The 20,373-nt window shown below is 41.3% G+C and overlaps 1 protein-coding gene across 3 annotated transcripts in view; it reads left to right on the forward strand.

Moving 5' to 3' along the window:
- Positions 1 to 1,072: 1,072 nt before the first annotated feature.
- The window catches only part of RIC3 (RIC3 acetylcholine receptor chaperone), a 64,013-nt gene continuing 44,712 nt past the window's right edge, over positions 1,073 to 20,373 (forward strand). For all 3 annotated transcript variants that reach the window (XM_060605924.3, XM_060605926.3, XM_060605925.3), the window contains exon 1: positions 1,073 to 1,335. In XM_060605924.3, coding sequence (XP_060461907.3) covers positions 1,212 to 1,335 — 124 coding nt within the window. In that variant the 5' untranslated portion in view covers positions 1,073 to 1,211. The remainder of the gene's footprint in view (positions 1,336 to 20,373) is intronic.

The following is a 20,373-nucleotide window of genomic DNA, read 5'->3' on the forward strand; positions in this document are numbered from 1 at the left end:
TTTTGTGAGGTGTCTGGGGGAAGCAAAGATAAATGGATGTGTTCCATCTGCCATGTTGAACTGGAAGTTATATCCAAGCTTCTCACAATCTAGCTCCTGCTTATATTTGTAGTCTTATCACTTTATATCGTCAGCAACCCTGTGGCTCAGCCAAAATGAATCACTAGCAATTCTTGGAACACACACAGGCTTTCATGCCTTTGCCTTCTTTGCATCCTTTGCCTGAATACTCTAAATCCTCCCACTTGTCTAGTGACTTATTTTTTAAAAACACACTCGAATTTCACGTACTTTAAGGAGCTTGTCTTGACCCTCTCCTTCCAGTTGAGCTGATTACTCCAGAAAATGCAGAAAATATTCTGCATAGATACCTATCTGTCCCATAAGGAAACCCATCTTATACTCTGGAGTGCCATTTCTGGATTTGATACATCAGAAGAACTGAATGTTCATAAAATGCATATTCATTTAGCTAATAAACATTAAATAATAAAGACAGTAATGGAGGACTGTGGGAATGCAGAGGAAGGAGAAGCTGACTGGAAAAGTTTCACGAAGAGAGTGGTTGTTTTTTTTTTTTTTTTTTTTTTTTCAGTTGTTCTACAGAGAAGTATTTACCCGGTGGAGATGGCGTTAGGAATTTTCCAGGCAGAGGGAACAGGACAAGCTAAGGCCCCCGGAAAGCAAGGAATATGCTGCGGAAAGAGCAAATGATCTAGTTTGGATGCAGCACTGTTAACACCAAATCATTCAGAGCTTTCAGGGCATAGAAACAAGTCGGATGGCTGTACCAAGGATAAAGAGGCGTTCTTGAAAGGTTTTACGCTGTGGAGGGGGATCATTAGGCGTGCGTTTCAGCATTCGCTCCTTTGGCTGCAGACAGAGAACAGCTGTGAGCAACGGGAGCTGCCTGCGGTAAGGGGACGAACCGACGGACAGACGCACGGACGCAGCCACGCAGTGAGCGGGATGCGCAGAAGGCCGGGACCGCCTATGCCCCGGGTCCGGAGGACGCGCCCCTGGGCGTGGGACGTGGAGAGGGAGGAGTTTCCAGTTGGCAAAGACGGGAGGCCGCGGGTGCGGTGCGGGCGCCTGGCGCACTTGTCCCTCGCGCGTCGCCGTCCGCGCAGCCCCGGTTCGGTCGGAGGAGGCCAACGGCGCTGGGGTTCCGGTTCCGGCTGGCGTCGGCACCTGTGGCGAGGGCGGCGGCCATGGCGTACTCCACCGTGCAGAGGGTGGCCCTGGCCTCGGGGCTCGTCCTGGCTGTGTCGCTGCTGCTGCCCAAGGCCTTCCTGTCCCGCGGAAAGCGGCAGGAGCCGCCGCCGGCGCCGGAAGGTGAGCAAACGGGCTAGCTTCCCCTCAGTCTGCGAAGAGCACTGCTGCACTGAGGGGTGCTCCAGGTCTCCTTCAAAGGACTAGAGAGGGCGGACCTGGCGGCGTTTGGGAGGTGCCAAGCCCCTGCGGGTCCCTTGGCGTCAGCGGACGACTCCTCCAGCTGTCTGGTCCCTTCGACCTCCTGACGCAGGAAGGGCCGGGAGTGCTGGCGTTCGCGCGCGCCTGGGCACCCTCTCGGTGGCCCGTCGCACACCCGTTCGAAGCTTTCCCCCTTGCCCTCACTGGCTTAACCCAGCTGTCGCCATCTGCTCAGGTGCTTTGAGTCAGGAGGGATTCCACTTGGATTCCCCTCTCGGGGGTTTCCGTGTGCTTTCTGTCGTGCTTTTACATAAAGTCAATTGATATCGGTGTGGTTAGCCTTAAGTCGTTGTGTACTTTCACCGCCCCGCTTGAGCCTGTTCTTGTGCCTTTTCAAGTATAATTTGAAATTTTTAACTCAAATTTCAGTTACTGAGATGAGCAAATTACTACTTTCCCCTTACTTAAATTGTTTGGTAATCCTTTGTTATTGGTATGATCCTTGTGGTGTTTACAAACCCACCGTGTTGGTTGCTTTCAGGGGCTTTTCCATAATGCGTGTAAAGGGATGGATGTCCAGGTTGAGAGAAGGGACTAGAACAGTTCTCTGGAGGTCTTGAAGTTCTACTAGGAACTTCCTCCTGTAAATAATCTCTGTAATACCCTTGAGGATGGTTTTATAGTCTCCAGACACTTGCACTAATATTCAGCCCTTGGTGATTGGACAGCTCCTTTTGAACTGAGATCCACTTCCCTGTTATTTGTGCACACTGACTATATCGTTCCACTCTCTTGCACATCATAAATTAGAAATACTATAGATGCAAAGCACTAAATTCTAGGGGTGGAGGACAGGTTGAACCCAGAATTCTCTTGATAGAATTTGCTTGATAAACTTTATGCTTGTAAGACTATCTACCTGGAAGAGACTTCCAAAAAATTGTCACATTATTTTTTCTTCTTTCTACCTTGTTACAAAATCCTAAAGGTTTTACTCACTTTGTCTAATGGTCCTGTCTTGTCTGCCTTGAAGATTAATTCATGATGATCTTGAGCAGTAAAGATTCTTCTAAAATGGTATTTCACTGAATTGAATTCCATTATGCTGAATTATCTTGAATAAGTTCCATTGAATGTGAGTGGGAGATCCTCTTATACATGTTGTGGAGAGATTAAATGTGGCTCTTTCCCTTGAGAACTCAAGAGCTGATATTCAATGTTGTCATCTTAGAGATGAGAACACTTTCTGTTCTCCTTATTCCCTGGAATGTTCTTACCTCACCTTCCTTCTCCTTACTCAAGTTTCAGCTCAAATGTAATCTCCTCAGAGAGACTCTCCCTAGCTAAGACAACTCCACCCGAATCACTTCCTAGTCCTTCATGTTGTTTTATTTTCCTTTTTGAAGGAATTACTATATGGTATGAAATGTTCTTATTTGTTTACTCACTTTTTTTCTGTTTCTACTTTCGAGTATGTAAGCTTCATGAAGGCGGGGACTTTGTCTTGTCTACCACTAACTACTTCATTTAGCATTTAGCTAAAATGGCAGTCAAATAATGTGAATAAGTTAAGTTCATGAAGCTACTAATATTGTGAATTCTCTTTTTGCATTAGTTACTAAAAGAGTATAATCTAGGCAAAAACTTACCTTGAATGATCTATGTCAGTAACTGAAATTTTGCTAACTAAAACCTCTGCCCTTTTATGGACCTAGAGGGTATTATGCTAAGTGAAATAAGCCAGGAAGACAAATACCATATAATTTCAATTATATGTGAAATGGAATCTAAAACATTAAATGAGCAAACAGAAACAGACCTGTAAACCTAGAGAACAAACTGATGATCCCCAAATGGGAGGGGTGGGGGAGGGAATGGGCAAAACAGACGAAGAGGAGTGGGAGGTACAGGCCTCCAGTTTTGAAATTAATAAGTCACAGGATGAAAGTACAGCACAGGTGTTATAGCCAATGGTGTCACAGGGCTGTGCAGTATAGATGATAGCTGCACTTGTGAGCATAATAATGTATAGAGTTGTAGAATTACATTAGTTTCAGGTGTATGGCATAGTAACATTGTATGTCAACTAGACTTCAAAAAAAAAAAATTAAAATCCTCACACGGGTATGTAACATTTTTAAAATAGTGAATTTAGGGTGCCTGATTGGCTCAGTCCCTTAAGTGTCTGACGCTTGATTTTTGGCTCAGGTCATGGTCTCCTAGTTTGTGGGTTCGAGCCCTGTGTTGGGATTTGTGCTGACAGCATTGAGCTTGTGTGGGATTCTCTCTCTCCTCTCTTTGCCCCTTCTCTGCGTGCTTGTGTGAGCACACCTGCTCTCTCTCTCAACATAAATAGACATTAAAAAAATAAAAATAGCCATTCCTATTGTTGATAATGCTGCTATTAACATTGGAGTGCATGTACCCCTCTGAATCTGTATTTTTTGTATCCTTGGGGTAAATACCTAGTAGTAAAATTGCCGGGTCATAGGGTAGTTCTATTTTTAGTTTCTTGAAGAACCTCCATACTGTCCTCCAGAGTGGCTGCACCAGTTTGCATTTCCAGTAGCAGTGCAAGAGGGTTCCCCTTTCTCCACATCCTCACCAATACTTGTTGTTTTTTGTGTTAATCTTAGCCATTCTGACAGGTGTGACGTGATATGTCACTATGATTTTGATTTGTATTTCCCTGATGATGGGTGTTGTTGAGCGTCTTTTTATGTGTCTGTTAGCCAGCTGGATGTCCTCTTTGGAAGAGTGTCTATTCATGTGTGTTGCCATTTCTTAACTGGGTCCATTTTGTTTGTTTTTTGGGTGTTGAGTTTGAGAAGTTATGGATTTTGGATACTAATCTTTTACCAGATGTGCTGTTTGCAAATATTTTCTCCCATTCTGTAGGCTGCCTTTTAGTTTTGTTGATTGTTTCCTTTGCTGTGCAGAAGCTTTTCATCTTTGTGGATTTTTAAATGTTTATTTTTGAGAGAGCATGAGCAGGGGAGGGGCAGAGAGAGAGGGGAACAGAGGATCTGAAGAGGGCTCTGCTCTGGCAGCAGTGAGCCCCATGTAGTACCTGAACTCATGAACCGTGAGATCATGACCTGAGCCAAAGTCAGATGCTCAACTGGCTGAGCCACCCAGGTACCCCCAGAATCTTTAATCTTGATGAAGTCCCAGTCGTTCATGTTTGCTTTTGTTTTCCTTGCCTTCAGTGATGTGTCTAGTAAGAATTTGCTCTGACCGAGATCACAGGTTGCTGCCTTTGTTCTCCTCTAGGATTTTGATGGTTTCCTGTCTTAAGTTTAGGTCTTTCGTCCATTTTGAGTTTATTTTTGTGTATAGTGTAAGAAAGTGGTCCAGTGTGTCTTCTGCATGTCGCTGTCCAGTTTTCCCAACACTGTTTGCTGAAGAGACTGCTTTGTTGAAGATGAGTTGACCATATGGTTGTGGGTCCATTTCTGGGTTTTCCATTCTGTTCCATTGATCTATATGTCTGTTTTTCTGCCAGAACCATACTGTCTTGATGACTACAGCTTTATAATATAGCTTGAAATCTGGAATCATGATACTTCTAGTTTTATTTTTTTCAGAATTGCTGTGGCTATTCAGGGTCTTCTGTGCTTCCATACAAATTTTAGGATTGTTTGATCTAGCTCTGTGAAGAATGCTGGTGGTACAGGTATTTTGATAGGGATTGCATTAAATGTGTAGATTGCTTTGGGTAGTATAGACATTTTAACAGTGTTCTTCCAATCCATGAGTATGGAATGTTTTTCCATTTCTTTGTGTCCTCTTCAGTATCTTTCACAAGTTTTCTATAGCTTCCAGAGTACAGATTTTTTTTTTTTTTTTTTTTTTTTTTTTGTGTGTGTGTGTGTGTCTTTAGTTAGGTTTATTCCTAACTATCTTCTTGTTTTTGGCACAGTTGTAAATGGGATTGATTCCTTGATTTCTTTTTCTGCTGCTTCATTACTGGTGTATAGAAATGCAACAGATTTCTGTACAGTTGATGTTATATCCTATGACTTTGCTGAATTCATGTATTCTAGCAATTTTTTGGTGGAGTCTTGGGTTTTCTACATAGAGTATCACATTGTCTGCAGAGTGAAAGTTTGACTTCTTCCTTGCCAATTTGTATGTCCTTTATTTCTTTTTGTTGTCTGTTTGCTGAGGCTAAGACATTCAGTACTATATTAAATGGTAATGGTGAGAATGGGTATCCTTGTCTTGTTCCTGATAGTAGGAGAGTGGCTCTCAGTTTTTCCCCTTTAAGGATATTAGCTGTGGGTCTTTGGTATATGGTCTTTATGATATTGAGGTATGTTGTATCTATCCCTACTTTGTTGAGGGTTTTTATCAAGAATGGATGCTCAAGCTTTCTGCTGTCAGTGTGGAGCTGGCTTAGGATCCTCTGTCCCCGAGTCTCTCTGCCCCTCCTCTCTGCGTGTGCACTTGCTCTCAAAATTAAACATTAAAGAATTCATGGGGCACTTGGGTGGCTCAGTTGGTTAAGCGTCTGAGTTCGGCTCAGGTCATGGTCTCATGGTTCACGAGTTCAAGCCCAGAATTGGGCTCTGTGCTGACAGTGCAGAGCCTGGAGCCTGCTTCAGATTCTGTGTCTCCTCTCTCTGTGCCCCTCCCTTGCTCATGCTCTTTCTCACTCTCTCAAAAATAAATATTAAAAAAAAAAAAAAAAAAAAGAATTCATGGTATATTTTTTTCAAATGCTTTTTCTGCATCTATTGACAAGATCATATGGTTCTTATCCTTTTATTAATGTGTATCATGTTGATTGATTTGCTAATATTGAACCAGCCCTGCAGCCCAGGAATAAATCCCACTTGATTATGGTGAGTAATTCTTTGTCATGATAAGCACTGGATGTTGTATCTAAGTAATGAATCACTGAATTCTACTTCTGAATCCAATATTGCACTGTGTATTAACTAACTAAAATATAAAAAGCCAAAATAAAAATTAAATAAAAAGGGAAAAAAGACAAACCACAAAACAGACTCTTACTATAGAGAACAAACAGATGGTTACCAGAGGGGAGGTAGGTTGGGGGATGGGTGAAATAGATGAAGGGCATTAAAGACTACACTTTTTTTTTAAATGCTTATTTATTTATTTAGAGAGTGTGGGTGCATGTGCGCACAAGTGGGGGAGAGGCAGAGAGAGAGAGAGAGAGAGGGAGTGAGTTAGAATCCCAAGCAGGCTCTGTGTTGCCAGCGTGGAGGCTGACGCAGGGCTCGATCCCATGAACTGTGAGATCATCCCCTGAACCAAAACTAAGAGTCAGACACTCCACCAGCTGAACCACCCAGACACCCCAAGACTACACTTTTGATGAGCATTGAGTAATACATGGAATTGTTGAATCATTAACACCTGAAACTAATATAACACTATGTTTACTGGGATTAAATTTTTTTAATTAAAATCTTGTTAATGTTTATTTTTGAGAAAGAGAGTGTGAGCAGGGGACGGGCAGAGAGAGAGGGGGACACAGAATCTGAAGCAGAATCCAAAGCATCTCAAATCTGAGCTGTAAACATAGAGCCTGACGCAGGGTTTGAACCCACAAACCATGAGATCATGACCTGAGCCTCAGTCGGATGCTCAACTGACTGAGCCAACTAGGCACCCCTAAAATTTTTTAAAAAGAAAAAAAAAATAGCAATTCCTACCCATTTTGGGGTTACATACCCCTTTGAGAATCTGATGAAAGTTAGAGTTTCTCCCTAGAAAAATTCACATACTATTTACACATACATTCACAATTTGAGTGTCAATTCGGAGAATTCACAGAACCAAGAAACCTTTGTTTTAGAGAAAGACAACCCTGATTTTTGAAAATTCTTAAAACCCGCCATTGTAACTTTCATTTCTGCCCATTGGAGTATGTGAAACAAGTACAGTCCCTTTTCCACATGACTGCTGTTTAGACCATCTTTTAGTAAATATTTATGATGTGCTCTTTCACTTAGTGTGTACACAGTGTACAGATAACTGTGGATTCTAAGAAAAATGAGCCAATTATCTGCCTGAGGAACGCACAGTTTAGTAGAGGTAAATGGACAATAAATAAGTGAAGAACAATATCAGTTGCATATACTCAAACACCTTGCAGGAACCAGTGGGAACTCATGATTAGAATGATCAGTTTTATTGGGAGCAGGAGATGTTCTTTTTTCCTAACGGCTTTCTTAAGATAAAGTTCACATACAGTTCGTCCACTTCAAGTGTACAATTCAGTGATTTTTGTTCTATTCCGAGTTGTACAGCCATTACCACAATCAGTGTTAGAACATTTACTTTGTCATTCTCCCCCCCCCCCCCCCATCTCCATCATACTCTATCCATCACCCTCCAACACACCCCACTCTGCCTTCAGCCCTAGGCAACTTTCTGTATGTATAAATTTTCCTGTTCTGGAAATTTCATATAAATGGAATCATACAATATGTGATCTTTTGTGATTGGCTTCTTTTGCTTAGCATAATGTTTTCAAGGTTCATCCCTGTTGTAGCATGTAACAGTACTTCATGACTTTATGACCGAATAGTAGTCCATTTTGTGGATATGCTACATTTTGTTTATCCATTCATCCATTGATGGACACTTAGGTTATTTATGTATTTTTTTTTATTCTATACGTAATGCTGCTTTTAACATTTGAATATAAACTTTGATGTGGACATGTTTTCATTTTTCTTGGGTGTATACATTTGGGAAATAATGAACATTTTAGTGTGGCTAGAACTAAAAGTGGATTTTTTTTTTTTCCCCCTTTGGTCAAGTTAGCTAACGTACAGGGTAGTCTTGTAGTCTTGGCTTCAGGAGTAGATTCCTGTGATTCATCACTTACATACAATACCCAGTGCTGATTCCAACAAGTGCCTTCCTCAGTGCCCATCACCCATTTTCCCCAACCCCATCAACCCTCAGTTTGTTCTCTGTGTTTAAGAGTCTCTCTTATGGATTGCCTCACTCTGTTTTTAATCTTGTTTTTCCTTCCCTTACCCTCTGGTCATCTGTTAAGTTTCTCAGATTTCACCTGTGAATAAAATCATGTGATCTGTCTTTCTCTAACTGACTTATTTCACTTAGCATAATGCCCTCCAGTTCTATCCACGTTGCTGCAAATGGCAAGATTCATTCTTTTTAATTGCTGAGTAGTATTCCATTGTATGTATATGCCACATCTTTTTTTTCTCCATTTATCAGTCAATGAACATTTGGGCTGTTTCCATAATTTTGCTATGTTGATAGCGCTTCTACAAATATTGGGGTGCATGTGTCCCTTCGAATCAGCACTCCTGTATCCTTTAGATAGATTCCTAGTAGTGCTGTTGTTGGGTCATAGGGTAATTCCATTTTTAATTTTTTGAGGAACCTCCACACTGTTTTCCAGAGTGGCTGCACCAGTTTGCATTCCCACCAACAGTGCAAGAGGATTCCCTTTTCTCCACACCATCACCAGCATCTGCTGTTTCTTGAGTTGTTAATTTTAGCCATTCTGACAGGTGTGAGGTGGTATCTCAGTGTGGTTTTGATTTGTATTTCTCAGATGATGAGCGATGTTGAGCATCTTTTCATGGGTCTGTTGGCCATCTGGGTGTCTTCTTTGGAAACATGTCTATTCATGTCTTTTGCCCATTTCTTCACTGGATTATTTGTTTTTCGGGTGTTGAGTTTGGTAAGTTCTTTATAGATTTGGGATACTAATGCTTTATCCAATATGTCATATGTCATTTGCAAATATCTTCTCCCATTCCTTCAGTTGGCTTTTAGTTTTGTTGATTCCTTTGCTGTGTTGAAGCTTTTTATCTTGATGAGGTCCCAGTGGTTCATTTTTGCTTTTATTTCTCTTGCTTTCAAAGATATGTCAAGTAAGAAGTTGCTGTACCCAGAGTCAAAGAGGTTGCTGCCTGTTTTCTCATGTAGGATTTTGATGGTTTCCTGTCTCACATTTAGGTCTTTTATCCATTTTGAATTTATTTGTGTGTATAGTGTAAGAAAGTGGTCCAGTTTCATTCTTCATGTTGCTCTCCAGTTCTCCCAGCACCATTTGCTAAAGAGAATGCCTTTTTTACTGCTTTGTTGAAGATTAGTTGGCCATATGTTTGTGGGTCCATTTCTGGGTTCTCTATTCCATTGGTCTCTGTGCCTGTTTTTGTGCCATTACCATACTGTCTTGATGCTTCCAGCTTTGTAATACAGGCGAAAGTCCAGAATTGTGATGCCTCCAGCTTTGGTTTTCTTTTTCAGCATTACTTTGGCTATTCGGGTCTTTTGTGGTTCCATACAAATTTTAGGATTGTTTGCTCTAGCTCTGTGAAGAACGCTGGTGCTATTTTGATTGGGATTGCATTGAATGTGTAGATTGCTTTGGGTAGTATCGACATTTTAACAATATTTGTTCTTCCATTCCATGATCATGGAACGTTTTTCCATTACTTTGTGTCATCTTCAATTTATTAAAAACTTTTTTAATGTTTATTTTTGAGATGGGGGGACAAGGGGCAGAGAGAGATGGGGACACAGAGTCCAAAACAGGATCCAGGCTCAGAGCTGTCCACACAGAGCCTGATGCAGGGTTCGAACCCATGGACCATGAGATCAGGACCTGAGCTGAAATCGGACACTTAACTGACTAAGCCACTCAGGCACCCCTTCTTCAGTTTCTTTCATAAGCTTTCTATAGCTTTCAGCATACAGATTTTTTTACCTCTTTGGTTAGGTTTCTTCCTAGGTATTTTATGGTTCTTGGTGCAATTATAAATGGGATTGATTCTTTGATATCTCTTTCAGTTGCTTCATTATTGGTGTAGTTGCTGTATAGAAATGCAACCAATTTCTGTACATTGATTTTTATATCCTGCGACTTTGCTGAATTCATGTATCAGCTCTAGCAGTTTTTTGGTGGAGTCTTTCAGGTTTTCCATGTAGAGTATCATGTCATCTGCAAAGAGTGAAACTTTGACGACTTCTTTGCCAATTTGGATGCCTTTTATTTCATTTTATTATCTGATTGCTGAGGCTAGGACTTACAGCACTGTGTTAAACAACAGTGGTGCTGTCCTATTCCTGATCTCAGGGGGAAAGCTCTCACTTTTTTCCTCATGGGGATGATATTAGCTGTGGGCTTTTCATATATGGCTTTTATGATGTTAAGATATGTTCCTTCCATCCTGACTTTCTTGAGGGTTTTTATTAATAAAGGATGCTGTATTTTGTCAAATGCTTTTTCTGCATCTATTGACAGGATCATATGGTTCTTATCCTTTCTTCTATTAATGTGATGTACCACATTGATTGATTTGTGAATATTGAACCAGCCCTGCAGCCCAGGAATGAATCCACTTGATCGTGGTGAATAATTGTTTGATACACTGTTGAATTCGATTTGCTAGTATTTTGTTGAGATTTTTGCATCCATGTTCATTAGGGATATTGGCCTGTAATTCTCTTTTTTACTCGGGTCTCTGTCTGTCTGGTTTGGGAATTGAGGTAATGCTGGCTTCATAGGAGTCTGGAAGCTTTCCTTCCATTTCTGTTTTTTGGAGCAGCTTGAGAAGGATAGGCATTAACTCTGCTTTAAATGTCTGGTAGAATTCCCCTTGGAAGCCATCTGGCCCAGGACTCTTATTTGTTGGAGATTTTTGATAACTGATTCAATTTCTTTGCTGGTTATGGGTCTATTCAAATTTTCTATTTCTTCCTATTTGAGTTTTGGTAGTGTGTGAGTGTCTAGGAATTTATCCACTTCTTCCAGATTGTCCAGTTTGTTGGTATATAATTTTTCATAGTATTCTGTAATAATTATTTGTATTTCTGTGGTGTTGGTTGTGATCTCTCCTCTTTCTTTTGTGGTTTTATATATTTGGGTCATCTCTCTTTTCTTTTTGAGAAGTCTGGCTAGGAGTTTATCAGTTTTGTTTATTCTTTCAAAAAACCAGCTCTTAGATTCATTGATCTTTGCTACCTTTTTTTTTTTTTTTTTTTTTGGATTCTATATTGTTTATTTCTACTCTAATCTTTATTCTCTTCTGCTGGCTTTGGGCTTTCTTTGCTGCTGCCTTTGTAGTTCCTTTAGGTGTGAGGTTAGGTGGTGTATTTGGGACCTTTCTTGCTTCTTGAGAAAGGCCTGAATTGCAATATAGTTTCGTCTCTGGACTGCCTTTGCTGCATCCCAAAGGATTTGGACTGTCATATTTTCATTTCATTTGCTTCCATATATTTTTTAATTTCTTCTTTAATTTCCTGCTTAACCCATTCATTCTTTAGTAGGATGTTCTTTAACCTCCATGTATTTGGGGGCTTTCCAAACTTTTTCTTGTGGTTGATTTCAAGTTTCATTCATAGTGTTGTAATTAAAATATGCATGGTATGAAAAAAAATATGCATGGTATGATTTCAATCCTTTTATATTTGTTGAGGGCTATTTTGTGACCTGGTATGCGATCTCTTTTGGAGAATGTTCAATGTGCATTTGAGAAGAATGTGTATTCTGCTTTGGGTTGAAAAGTTCTGAATATATCTGTTTTGTCTATCTGGTCCAATGTGTCATTCAGAGCTGTTATTTCCTTATTGATTTTTCTGCCTACATGATTGGTCTATTGCTGTAAGTGGCAATCACTGTATTATATATGTATTTATGTTTGTGATTAGTTGATTTATATTTGGGTGTTTCATGCTGGGGGCATAAACATTTACGATTGTTGGCTCCTCTTGATGGATAGACCCCCTAATTATGGTATAATGCCCTTCTTCATCTCTTGTTACAGTCTTTGTTTTAAAATCTAGTTTGTCTGGGGCACCTGGGTGGCTCAGTCAGTTAAGCATTTGACTTCAACTTGGGTCATGATCTCACAGTTCATGAGTTTGAGCCCTATGTTGGGCTCTGTGCTGATAGCTCAGAGCCTGGAGCCTGATTTGGATTCTGTGTCTCCTCCTCTCTTTGCCCCTCCCCCGCTCATGCTTTGTCTCTCTCACTCTCTCAAAAACATAAACCTTAGAAAAAATAAAATATAGTATGGCTACTCTTGTTTTCTTTTGATGTCCAGTAACATTATAGATGGTTCTCCATCCCCTCACTTTGAATCTGCAGGTGTCCTCAGGTCTAAAATGAGTATCCATTCTTAAGCTCTTTGTCTTTTGATTGGGGCATTTAGTCCATTTATGTTCAGAGTGATTATTGAAAGATACGAATTTAGTGTCATTGTGTTATCTGTAGGTTTCGTGCTTGTTTTGATGTTCCTGGTCCTTTGTAGTCTTTGCTGCTTTCCGTTCACAGAGTCCCCCCTTAGGATCTCCTGCAAGACTGGTTTAGTGGTCATGAACTCCTTTAGTTTTTGTTTGTCTGGGAAAGCCTTTATCTCTCCTTCTATTCTGAATGACAGCCTTGCTGGATAAGGATTTTTGGCTGTATATTTTTCCTATTCAGCACATTGAATATTTCCTGCCATTCCCTTCTAGCCTGCCAAGTTTCAATGGACAGGTCTGCTACTTCCCTTATGTGTCTACCCTTGTAGGTTAAGGTCCATTTGTCCCAAGCTGCTTTCAGAATTCTCTCTTTATCTTTGTATTTTGCCTCTTGGACTTGGATGTCTGTTTCCTTCTCTGCGTTAGGGAAGTTCTCAGATATAATTTGTTCAAATAAACTTTCTGCCCCTTTCTCTCTTCTTCTTCTGGAACTCTTAGGATAATGGGTACTATTTTGTTTCATTGAATCACTTAGGTCTTTAAAATTCTCCCCTTGTGGTCTAATCCTTTCCTTTCCCTCTTTTTTTCAGCTTCATTATTTTCCTTAATTTTATCTTTTCATCTATTCTCTCCTTTTGCTTCTTCCATCCTTGCTGTCACTGCATCAAGTTTATTTTGTAACTCATTTACAACATTTCTTGATTCATCATGACTTTCTTCCTTGATGTCTGCAGCAGTAGATTCTCTGGTGTCTTCTATGCTTTTTTTTCAAGCCCAGCTATTAGTCTTAAGACTATTATTCTAAATTCTTGTTCAGATTTATTGTTTATATTTGTTTTGAGCAATTTTCTGGCTGTCATTTCTTCCTGGAATTTCTTTTGAGGGGAATTCTTCCATTTTGTCATTTTTGGATAGGATTCTGTCTTCTCTGTATTTTAATAGCTTGTTATGTGTCCTGCACCTGTGAGTATTATTATATTAAAAAGGGATCATACATTGTCCAAGGCCTGGCCCTTCAGGAAGTGTTTTTGGAATGTATGGCACGCTCTCTGTATAGTTGGGTCCTCTATCCCACTGGTCAGTCCTCTGTAGTGCTCTTCCTTGTAGTGGTGGATTATTTGGACCTTCCAGCAGGTGTGCTTTGATTTGTTCATTGAAGTAACCCTAGAAAAAAGGAAAGGGCAGGGAACCTGATCCCATACAAAGAGAAAAATGAAAGGGGCAAAAAAAAAAAAAAAAAAAAAAAAAAAAAAAAAAAAAAAAAAGACCAAACAGAGAATCAAACAATCTATAAGGCTTAATCCAGAGAGAGAGAAAGGAAAATAAAGAAGATATAGAAAAGGTGTAAAAAGAATAGAGTAATGCCTGATTAAGCAAACAAAACAGAGAAAGAAAGAAAAAAAAATATAGTAAAAATTGACCAAAAGTCAAATCAGAAACTGTGAGCCTGATTTGCAAAGGAAAAAAAAAAAAAAAAAAAAAGAGGGTAGAAAGGACAAGAAAAGAGAAGGAAAGAAATGGGGAGGGGGAAGAGCAACAGACTAATACACAAGACCGCAGGATAGGTATCTGTTAGTGCCTTGGACTGGTGGCTGTGCTGGTCCGGAGGTGAGGCCGTCTGGTTGGCTCAGTCTCACTCCAGTAGGTAAGCAGTTGCTGGCACAGAGGGGTGGGATTTGGTGTAAGCGGGTCCCGGCTCCACTAGGGGCCGCTGTCCTGTTCCCTGAAGCCCCACCTTGTTGGTGAAAATGGCAACAACTCAATTTCACCTCCCCCAACCAGGGTCCCAAACCATGCTGTTCAGGCAGCCCACACAGAGTAGTACAGGCAGTCACCTTGCCCTGCTCCTCAGTCTCCTGTGCCTCCTAGACATTCAGCTGGGATTCAAAACCGGATGTCTTAAGGGGCTCTGCACTGAATGGATTCTGTTCTGGTGTAATACCACTCTGCCCTGCTGATAAAGGGCCTTTGGCGCCTTGTGTGTGTGTGGGGGGGGGGGGGGGTGGGGGGGGGGCGGACGGGCAATAAACCCTCTTCCCACAATACTCAAGGGAGGGAGGGGACTGTTCTCTCCCAGTGTGCCCTTGAGATTGCTACAGTGCCCCAGGGCTGGCCCCTGTCCCCCAGGTGCACACACATATTGATGGCTCCAGTCCAGAGAAAGTCACGCACTTTTGAAAACTGATCTTCAGCACCTAAGGCTGTTGGCAAAGTAGAAACTGGCACTCACTGTGTTTCTTGTTCCTGAGTCCGTGGTCTGGAGAGGTTTTCCTCTTCTAACACAACTGCAATCCACAGCCTGTCTTTCTCTCTCTTTCCCTTTTGTCTCTCCACAGAAGCGATTCCCTCCCCTCCATGCCTACACTATTTAATCTCCCCCAGTTTGCATACATGCACCTCTGTCCTGCTAAACTGTTCCCTCCACCTGGGGAGATTTTTCTGTCACTCCACAGATTGATTTCCTGGATGTTCCAAGTGTTCTGACCCTTTATGGCTGTGTTTGAGGGACAAGGGACATCCTGGTACCCCTACTTCTTCTCCACCATCTAAACTTCTCCTCTGAAATATTTGGGTCATATAATTACTCTATTTTCAACCTTTTGAGGAACTGCTAAACTATTTTCCAAAGAGACTTGCACCATCTAACATTCTTTCCAGCAGTGTATAAGCATTCTAGTTTCTCCATATCTTGCCAACACTTGTTATTGTCTGCCTTTTTTAAAATGTTTATTTTAGAGCGTGAGCAGCGGACAGGCAGAGAGGGAGGTGGAGGATCTGAAGCAGACTCTGTGCTGACAGCAGAGAGCCCAGTGCAGGACTTGAACCCACAAACTGGGATCATGACCTGAGCTGAAGTCGGACACCTAACCGATGGAGCCACCCAGGTGCCCTGCTGTCTTTTTGATTATGGCCATCCTAGTGGGTGTGAAGTGATATCTCACTGTGGTTTTATTTGCATTTCCCTAATGATTAAGGACATTGAGCATCCTTTTGTGTGTTTATTAGCTTTTTGTATATCATCTTTGGAGAAATGTCTTATTCAGATCTTATACCCATTTTTAAATTGGGTTACTTTTTATTGTGGAGTGTTAAGAGTTCTTTAGATAAAAATCCGTTATCAGATATATAATTTGAAAATATTTTCTCCCATTGGGTTGTCTTTGATTTCTTGCTGGTGTCTTTTTAAGAAGAAAAGTTTTTCATTTTGATGAGAGATGAGAGTAGAGATGTTAGCAGGGGCCACACTGAGAAGATTTTTTTCTGCCATATTCAAGGAGTTAGGATTTTATTCTAAAAGTAGAAGAGGCCATTGTAAGTTTGTAAGTAGAAGAGAAACATCCAGTCTGGTTTTGGAAAGCACATCCTGGCAGCAGGAAAGGAGCTGCATTGTGAGGATTTCTTTAGGGAGAAGATAGTTGCAGAAGTCCAGTTGAGACAGTGTGAGCATCATTAAGTCAGTGTTGGTGAGTTCATCAGATAGAATATTCATGATAAAAGACAGAAAATTCAGCTTGAACTGTCTGAAGACAAAAAGGGGATTTACTGTGTTGTATACATGAAGAGATTCTGTGTTAGAACTGGCCTTCAGTGTTGTTTGATCCAGAGATTGACATTCTCATCAAGTCTCCAGCCCTGATTTTCTGTGTCCCGTTTCACTTCCAAGTTCCTTCTCAAGTCAACTCTGTCCTGACTGCTCTCACAGGGTAGCAACAATGGTTGCAACAGTTCCAGACATCACCTCTCAAATTCCATTGTCCAGAGAAAGAGGATGTCTTTTCTTTTAAATTCTTCCTTCACTCCCACCTCATTCTTATCCCCCCCCCCCCCACCCTCGTTCTGTCCCATTAGTTCCAGCTAACCTATCCACCCATCTTAATGGCCTGAAGTAAGTTACTTGCAGTGCTTTGGGAAGAAAGAACATACTGATTAACCCCTCTGAAGTTGAGTGTGATTCCCAAAGGGATATAGAGGTACTGGAGGAAAGAGGAAATAGAGCAGGGAGGCTGTTACCATTGGGTAGGGAGGAGAACAATTTTTTTTTAAGTAGGCTTTACGCCCAATGCGGGACCTGAACCCAGGACCATGAGATCAAGACTTGAACTGAGATCAAGAGTCAGCTGCTTAACTGACTGAGCCACCCAGGCACCCTGGGAGGAGAACAATTTTAAAAGCTATTTTTATTTTTAGTATTTTTTATATTTCTTTGGTTTTTACTTTTATTTTTTACTTTATAATTGTAATTTATTTAACATTGTCAGAAATTTCAGTTGTTTCTTTTAAGAGCCATTTTTAGGTAGAAGTGGAAGGTGAGGGAGAAGGAGGCATCTTGGATTGGTCTCAGTTTATTGGCTTCAGTGATTAGACAGATGGTGATGCCCTTTACCAAAATAGGAATGGAGGAAAAGTAGATTAAAAGGGAAAGATAGTTCAGGAATTTGAAGGCTAGCATCATGTCCCCTTCATCAGTCTTTTTTCCTATGTTGACATCTCTGGCTCCATCATCCATTCCTCATGTCACCTAGTTCTAGGTATCTCAACATCTCAGTGCCCTCTTAGAAGGCAAGTAATAGCAAATGGAAGCCCATTAGCTCATGGAAGAGCAACCTGTTGCCTCCCCACCCTCCTTTAAAAAGCTCCCTACTACTTCTCTTAATGCATCCTAAGGATTGCTTTAGATTTTTGGCATTTTACTTGCTGACCTTGTGGTTTATTAGAATCCTAAACTTTTATTATCATTATTGTTATTATTATTGTTATTGTTTGTTTATTTAGAGAGAGAGTGTGAACAAGGGGGCAGCAGAGGGAAAGGGAGAGAGAGAATCCCAAGCAGGCTCTGCACTGTCAGTGTGGGGCTCAAACTCACAAACCATGAGATCATGACCTGAGCCAAAACCAAGAGTTGGATGCTTAACTGAGTCACCCAGGCACCCCTAAGCTTTTTTTTAAAAATGACTGCTGTTCATCTACTTTGTCCAATTTGTACTGTTCACTTTATGCTTTGGAACATGGGTGCGTAGGGTTAGCAGTCAGCCTCACTGTCTGCCCCTGGTCTCTCTGTTGCAGTTGCAGACACCCTAGAAGGCAGGGGTTTCTCCATTTTTGCCTAGTTAAAAGGCTTGGCTGCTGGAACTGCGGGGGCACTGGTGTGGGGGTTTATCTTTCCTTCTCCCCAGCACAGGATTCACTTTGCAGTGGTGCTGGTCCTTGCTGGGGTTGTTTGCAGGGTATGGTGGGGCAGGAGCTGCTTTGGAGGATTGCCTGCTGAGGCTGTGCAGAGGAAGGTGGGGCCATGCACATGGAACTAGAAAAATAGGTGGAGAGTGTTAGTGTTAGTTTTTCCAAGCATCTTGTTATCTAGGCTTGGAGAGGAGAAGAGAAATGGCACATGTTAGCACTTATGTTGAAGTCTCCTGAAGATCCCTGCGCCTCCAGTATATGTTCTGAGGTTAGTAAATCTCCTTCACATACACCTCAGGCGCTTTTCAAACTGTTGTTTCTATGGTTTCTATGCTGTGTCTAAAGCCAGGTTATTCTGTCCCTTTGAGGGTGAGGACCCCATTTCCTACCTCCCCTCAGCTCTCCTGGAGTTAAGCCCACTGATTTTTAAAGTACCTGGAGTTAAACCCTGCTGATTTCAAAAGCTCTCTTAAGCCCTGCTGATATGCTGATATTTTTCAACACCAGATATTTTGGGGACTCGTCTTCCCAGTGCAGGTCCCCAGTGCTTGGGGTGCCTGATGTGGGATTTGGTCCTCCAGCTTCACCATGGGTTGTGTCCTTTTCATTTGTGGTTAGTCTTATCTGGGTTTGCTTCCCAGTCTCCTCTCTGCTCCTCTGGCCCTTTTTGATGTGGCCTCCCTCTTCTCTACAATTAAATGTGAAAGTGCTATTCTGTCAGTCTTTGGGTCATTTTCAGAGTTAGTTGCACAGTGTAGCTGTTATCTCAGTGTGTCCATGGGATGAAGTAAGTTCAGGATCCTCCTCCTCTGCCATCTTCCTCACAATCTCCAGAAGCATCCTTTTTAGAATCTAAATCTAGCCCAACAGTTACAACGTGCTCACTTCTCTACAGTTGAAAAATCCACCATGCACCTTTTGCAAACTGGGACAGTACACATCTACTCCATCTTTAAAAATGCCATTTTTATCAACGTAATTTCTTAAAATTTTAGTTTAGGAACTTTTTTGCAAGTTTTCCAGTCTTGGTAGAAATTATCTGGTGGATAGACCTATCCTCCTCACCCATCTGGGACTTTATTTTTGTCCTTAGGATTGTTAATTTTCTTTCATGTAACCCAAAATTTGTTCCCTTTCATAGAGAATGTGGAAGCAAAATAGAACTTCAGAAGATCTGCTTTCTCAGCATTAAATTTTATCAGGTAAATTGCCTTTTTTTGGTCTAAAAGTACCCCTTTTGCTTTAGCTAGCCTTTTGGCAAATCTTAATTTATTTTGGACCTTGGCTGCCTCATGGGGCTCTTTATATCTTGCCACTTAGTCACTTCTGTGTCTTTCTGTTCATCTTTTCTCTGTTGTTTTAGAAGAGCTACATGGACATCTGCTTCCCCCCCCCCCCCCGCCCCCACCCCGCCTCTGCCTTTCCTATCTGCTTGAGAATTCTTGAAATGCCCAAGCAGCAATGCATTTTAAGAACTTTACTCTTAGAAAGGGTCTGTCTCAAGCCATGGAATTCTGTTTCTATTTTCAGAACTTAATTCTGCCTTCCTAGAGCCCATGCTGCAGAACCCCTACTTTGCTGCCATGAATACTGAGTTGGCACAGTCCCTTTCTCCTACAGTTCTCTTTTCATTTCACTATCCAGTATCTTCTTTGGCCAAAGTACAGCTCCCCTACTCTCACCTTATGCACCTGTGTAACATGAAAATGTCAGCATGCCAGGTCAGGAACTTGTCAGCTATTCCAGTGTTAGCTTTCTGAGACTTCAGACAGGTGCCAGAGTAGTTGAAGTCCTCCAAGATGACAGTGTGCTGCTTCTACGCTAGAGTTGGTTTCAAGAGAGTCCTCACCACTTCCGTAGCTGGATCCTGTGGTGTTCCCATGATAATGTCCTGACATCTCTCCTCCTGACCCTGCCTGCCCATGTTTTCCAGTCATAACTCACTTTGAGTACTTATAAATAGGGTTCCTTACCAGTCCCTTTCCAGTAGCCCTGTTCCTATGAAATAACTTTGACTCTTCTGTCACCATATTTTCCTTGAGTGCTGCCCACTGAGTCTTGAGCTGAGATTGAAAATATATACACATATATTTTATTATGTGTATATATATATCACATATATGTATATTTGTGTGTACATATGTGTATATACACATATATAATATACATACATAATTCTCAAATTAGCTCTTTATCTTTTGGTATATAAGCTTAAGGGCAAACATATTATTTTGGTCCCTTACCTTTTCTTTTCTTCTAATGAAACATTGAGAATCTTCTCTGAAGGAGCGCCCAAGAAGAGAGGAGACAATTTGAGAGCCTGTGAATGCCTGCAAATTGGGCACTTTTTCAAGTTCAGAAACTTCTAGGGGAGTGGGTATGGAGAACAGTGGTAGGTGTGGAGCACCTTTACTAGTTACCCTGATTTCCATTTTCTAGTCTCAGAACTAAAAAACAGGATAATGAAGTACAAAATTATTTTCAACCCTGAGAGTAATAGTGCTCGGTCTGGAGATTCCAGTAAAGTTACTGGCAGGCACAGTAGAAGTCATCCAGATCAATTCCACTAAGTGT

This window comes from Panthera onca, chromosome D1, assembly GCF_046562875.1.
Source record: "Panthera onca isolate mPanOnc1 chromosome D1, mPanOnc1 haplotype 2, whole genome shotgun sequence".
Classification (NCBI taxonomy): Eukaryota; Metazoa; Chordata; class Mammalia; order Carnivora; family Felidae; genus Panthera; species Panthera onca.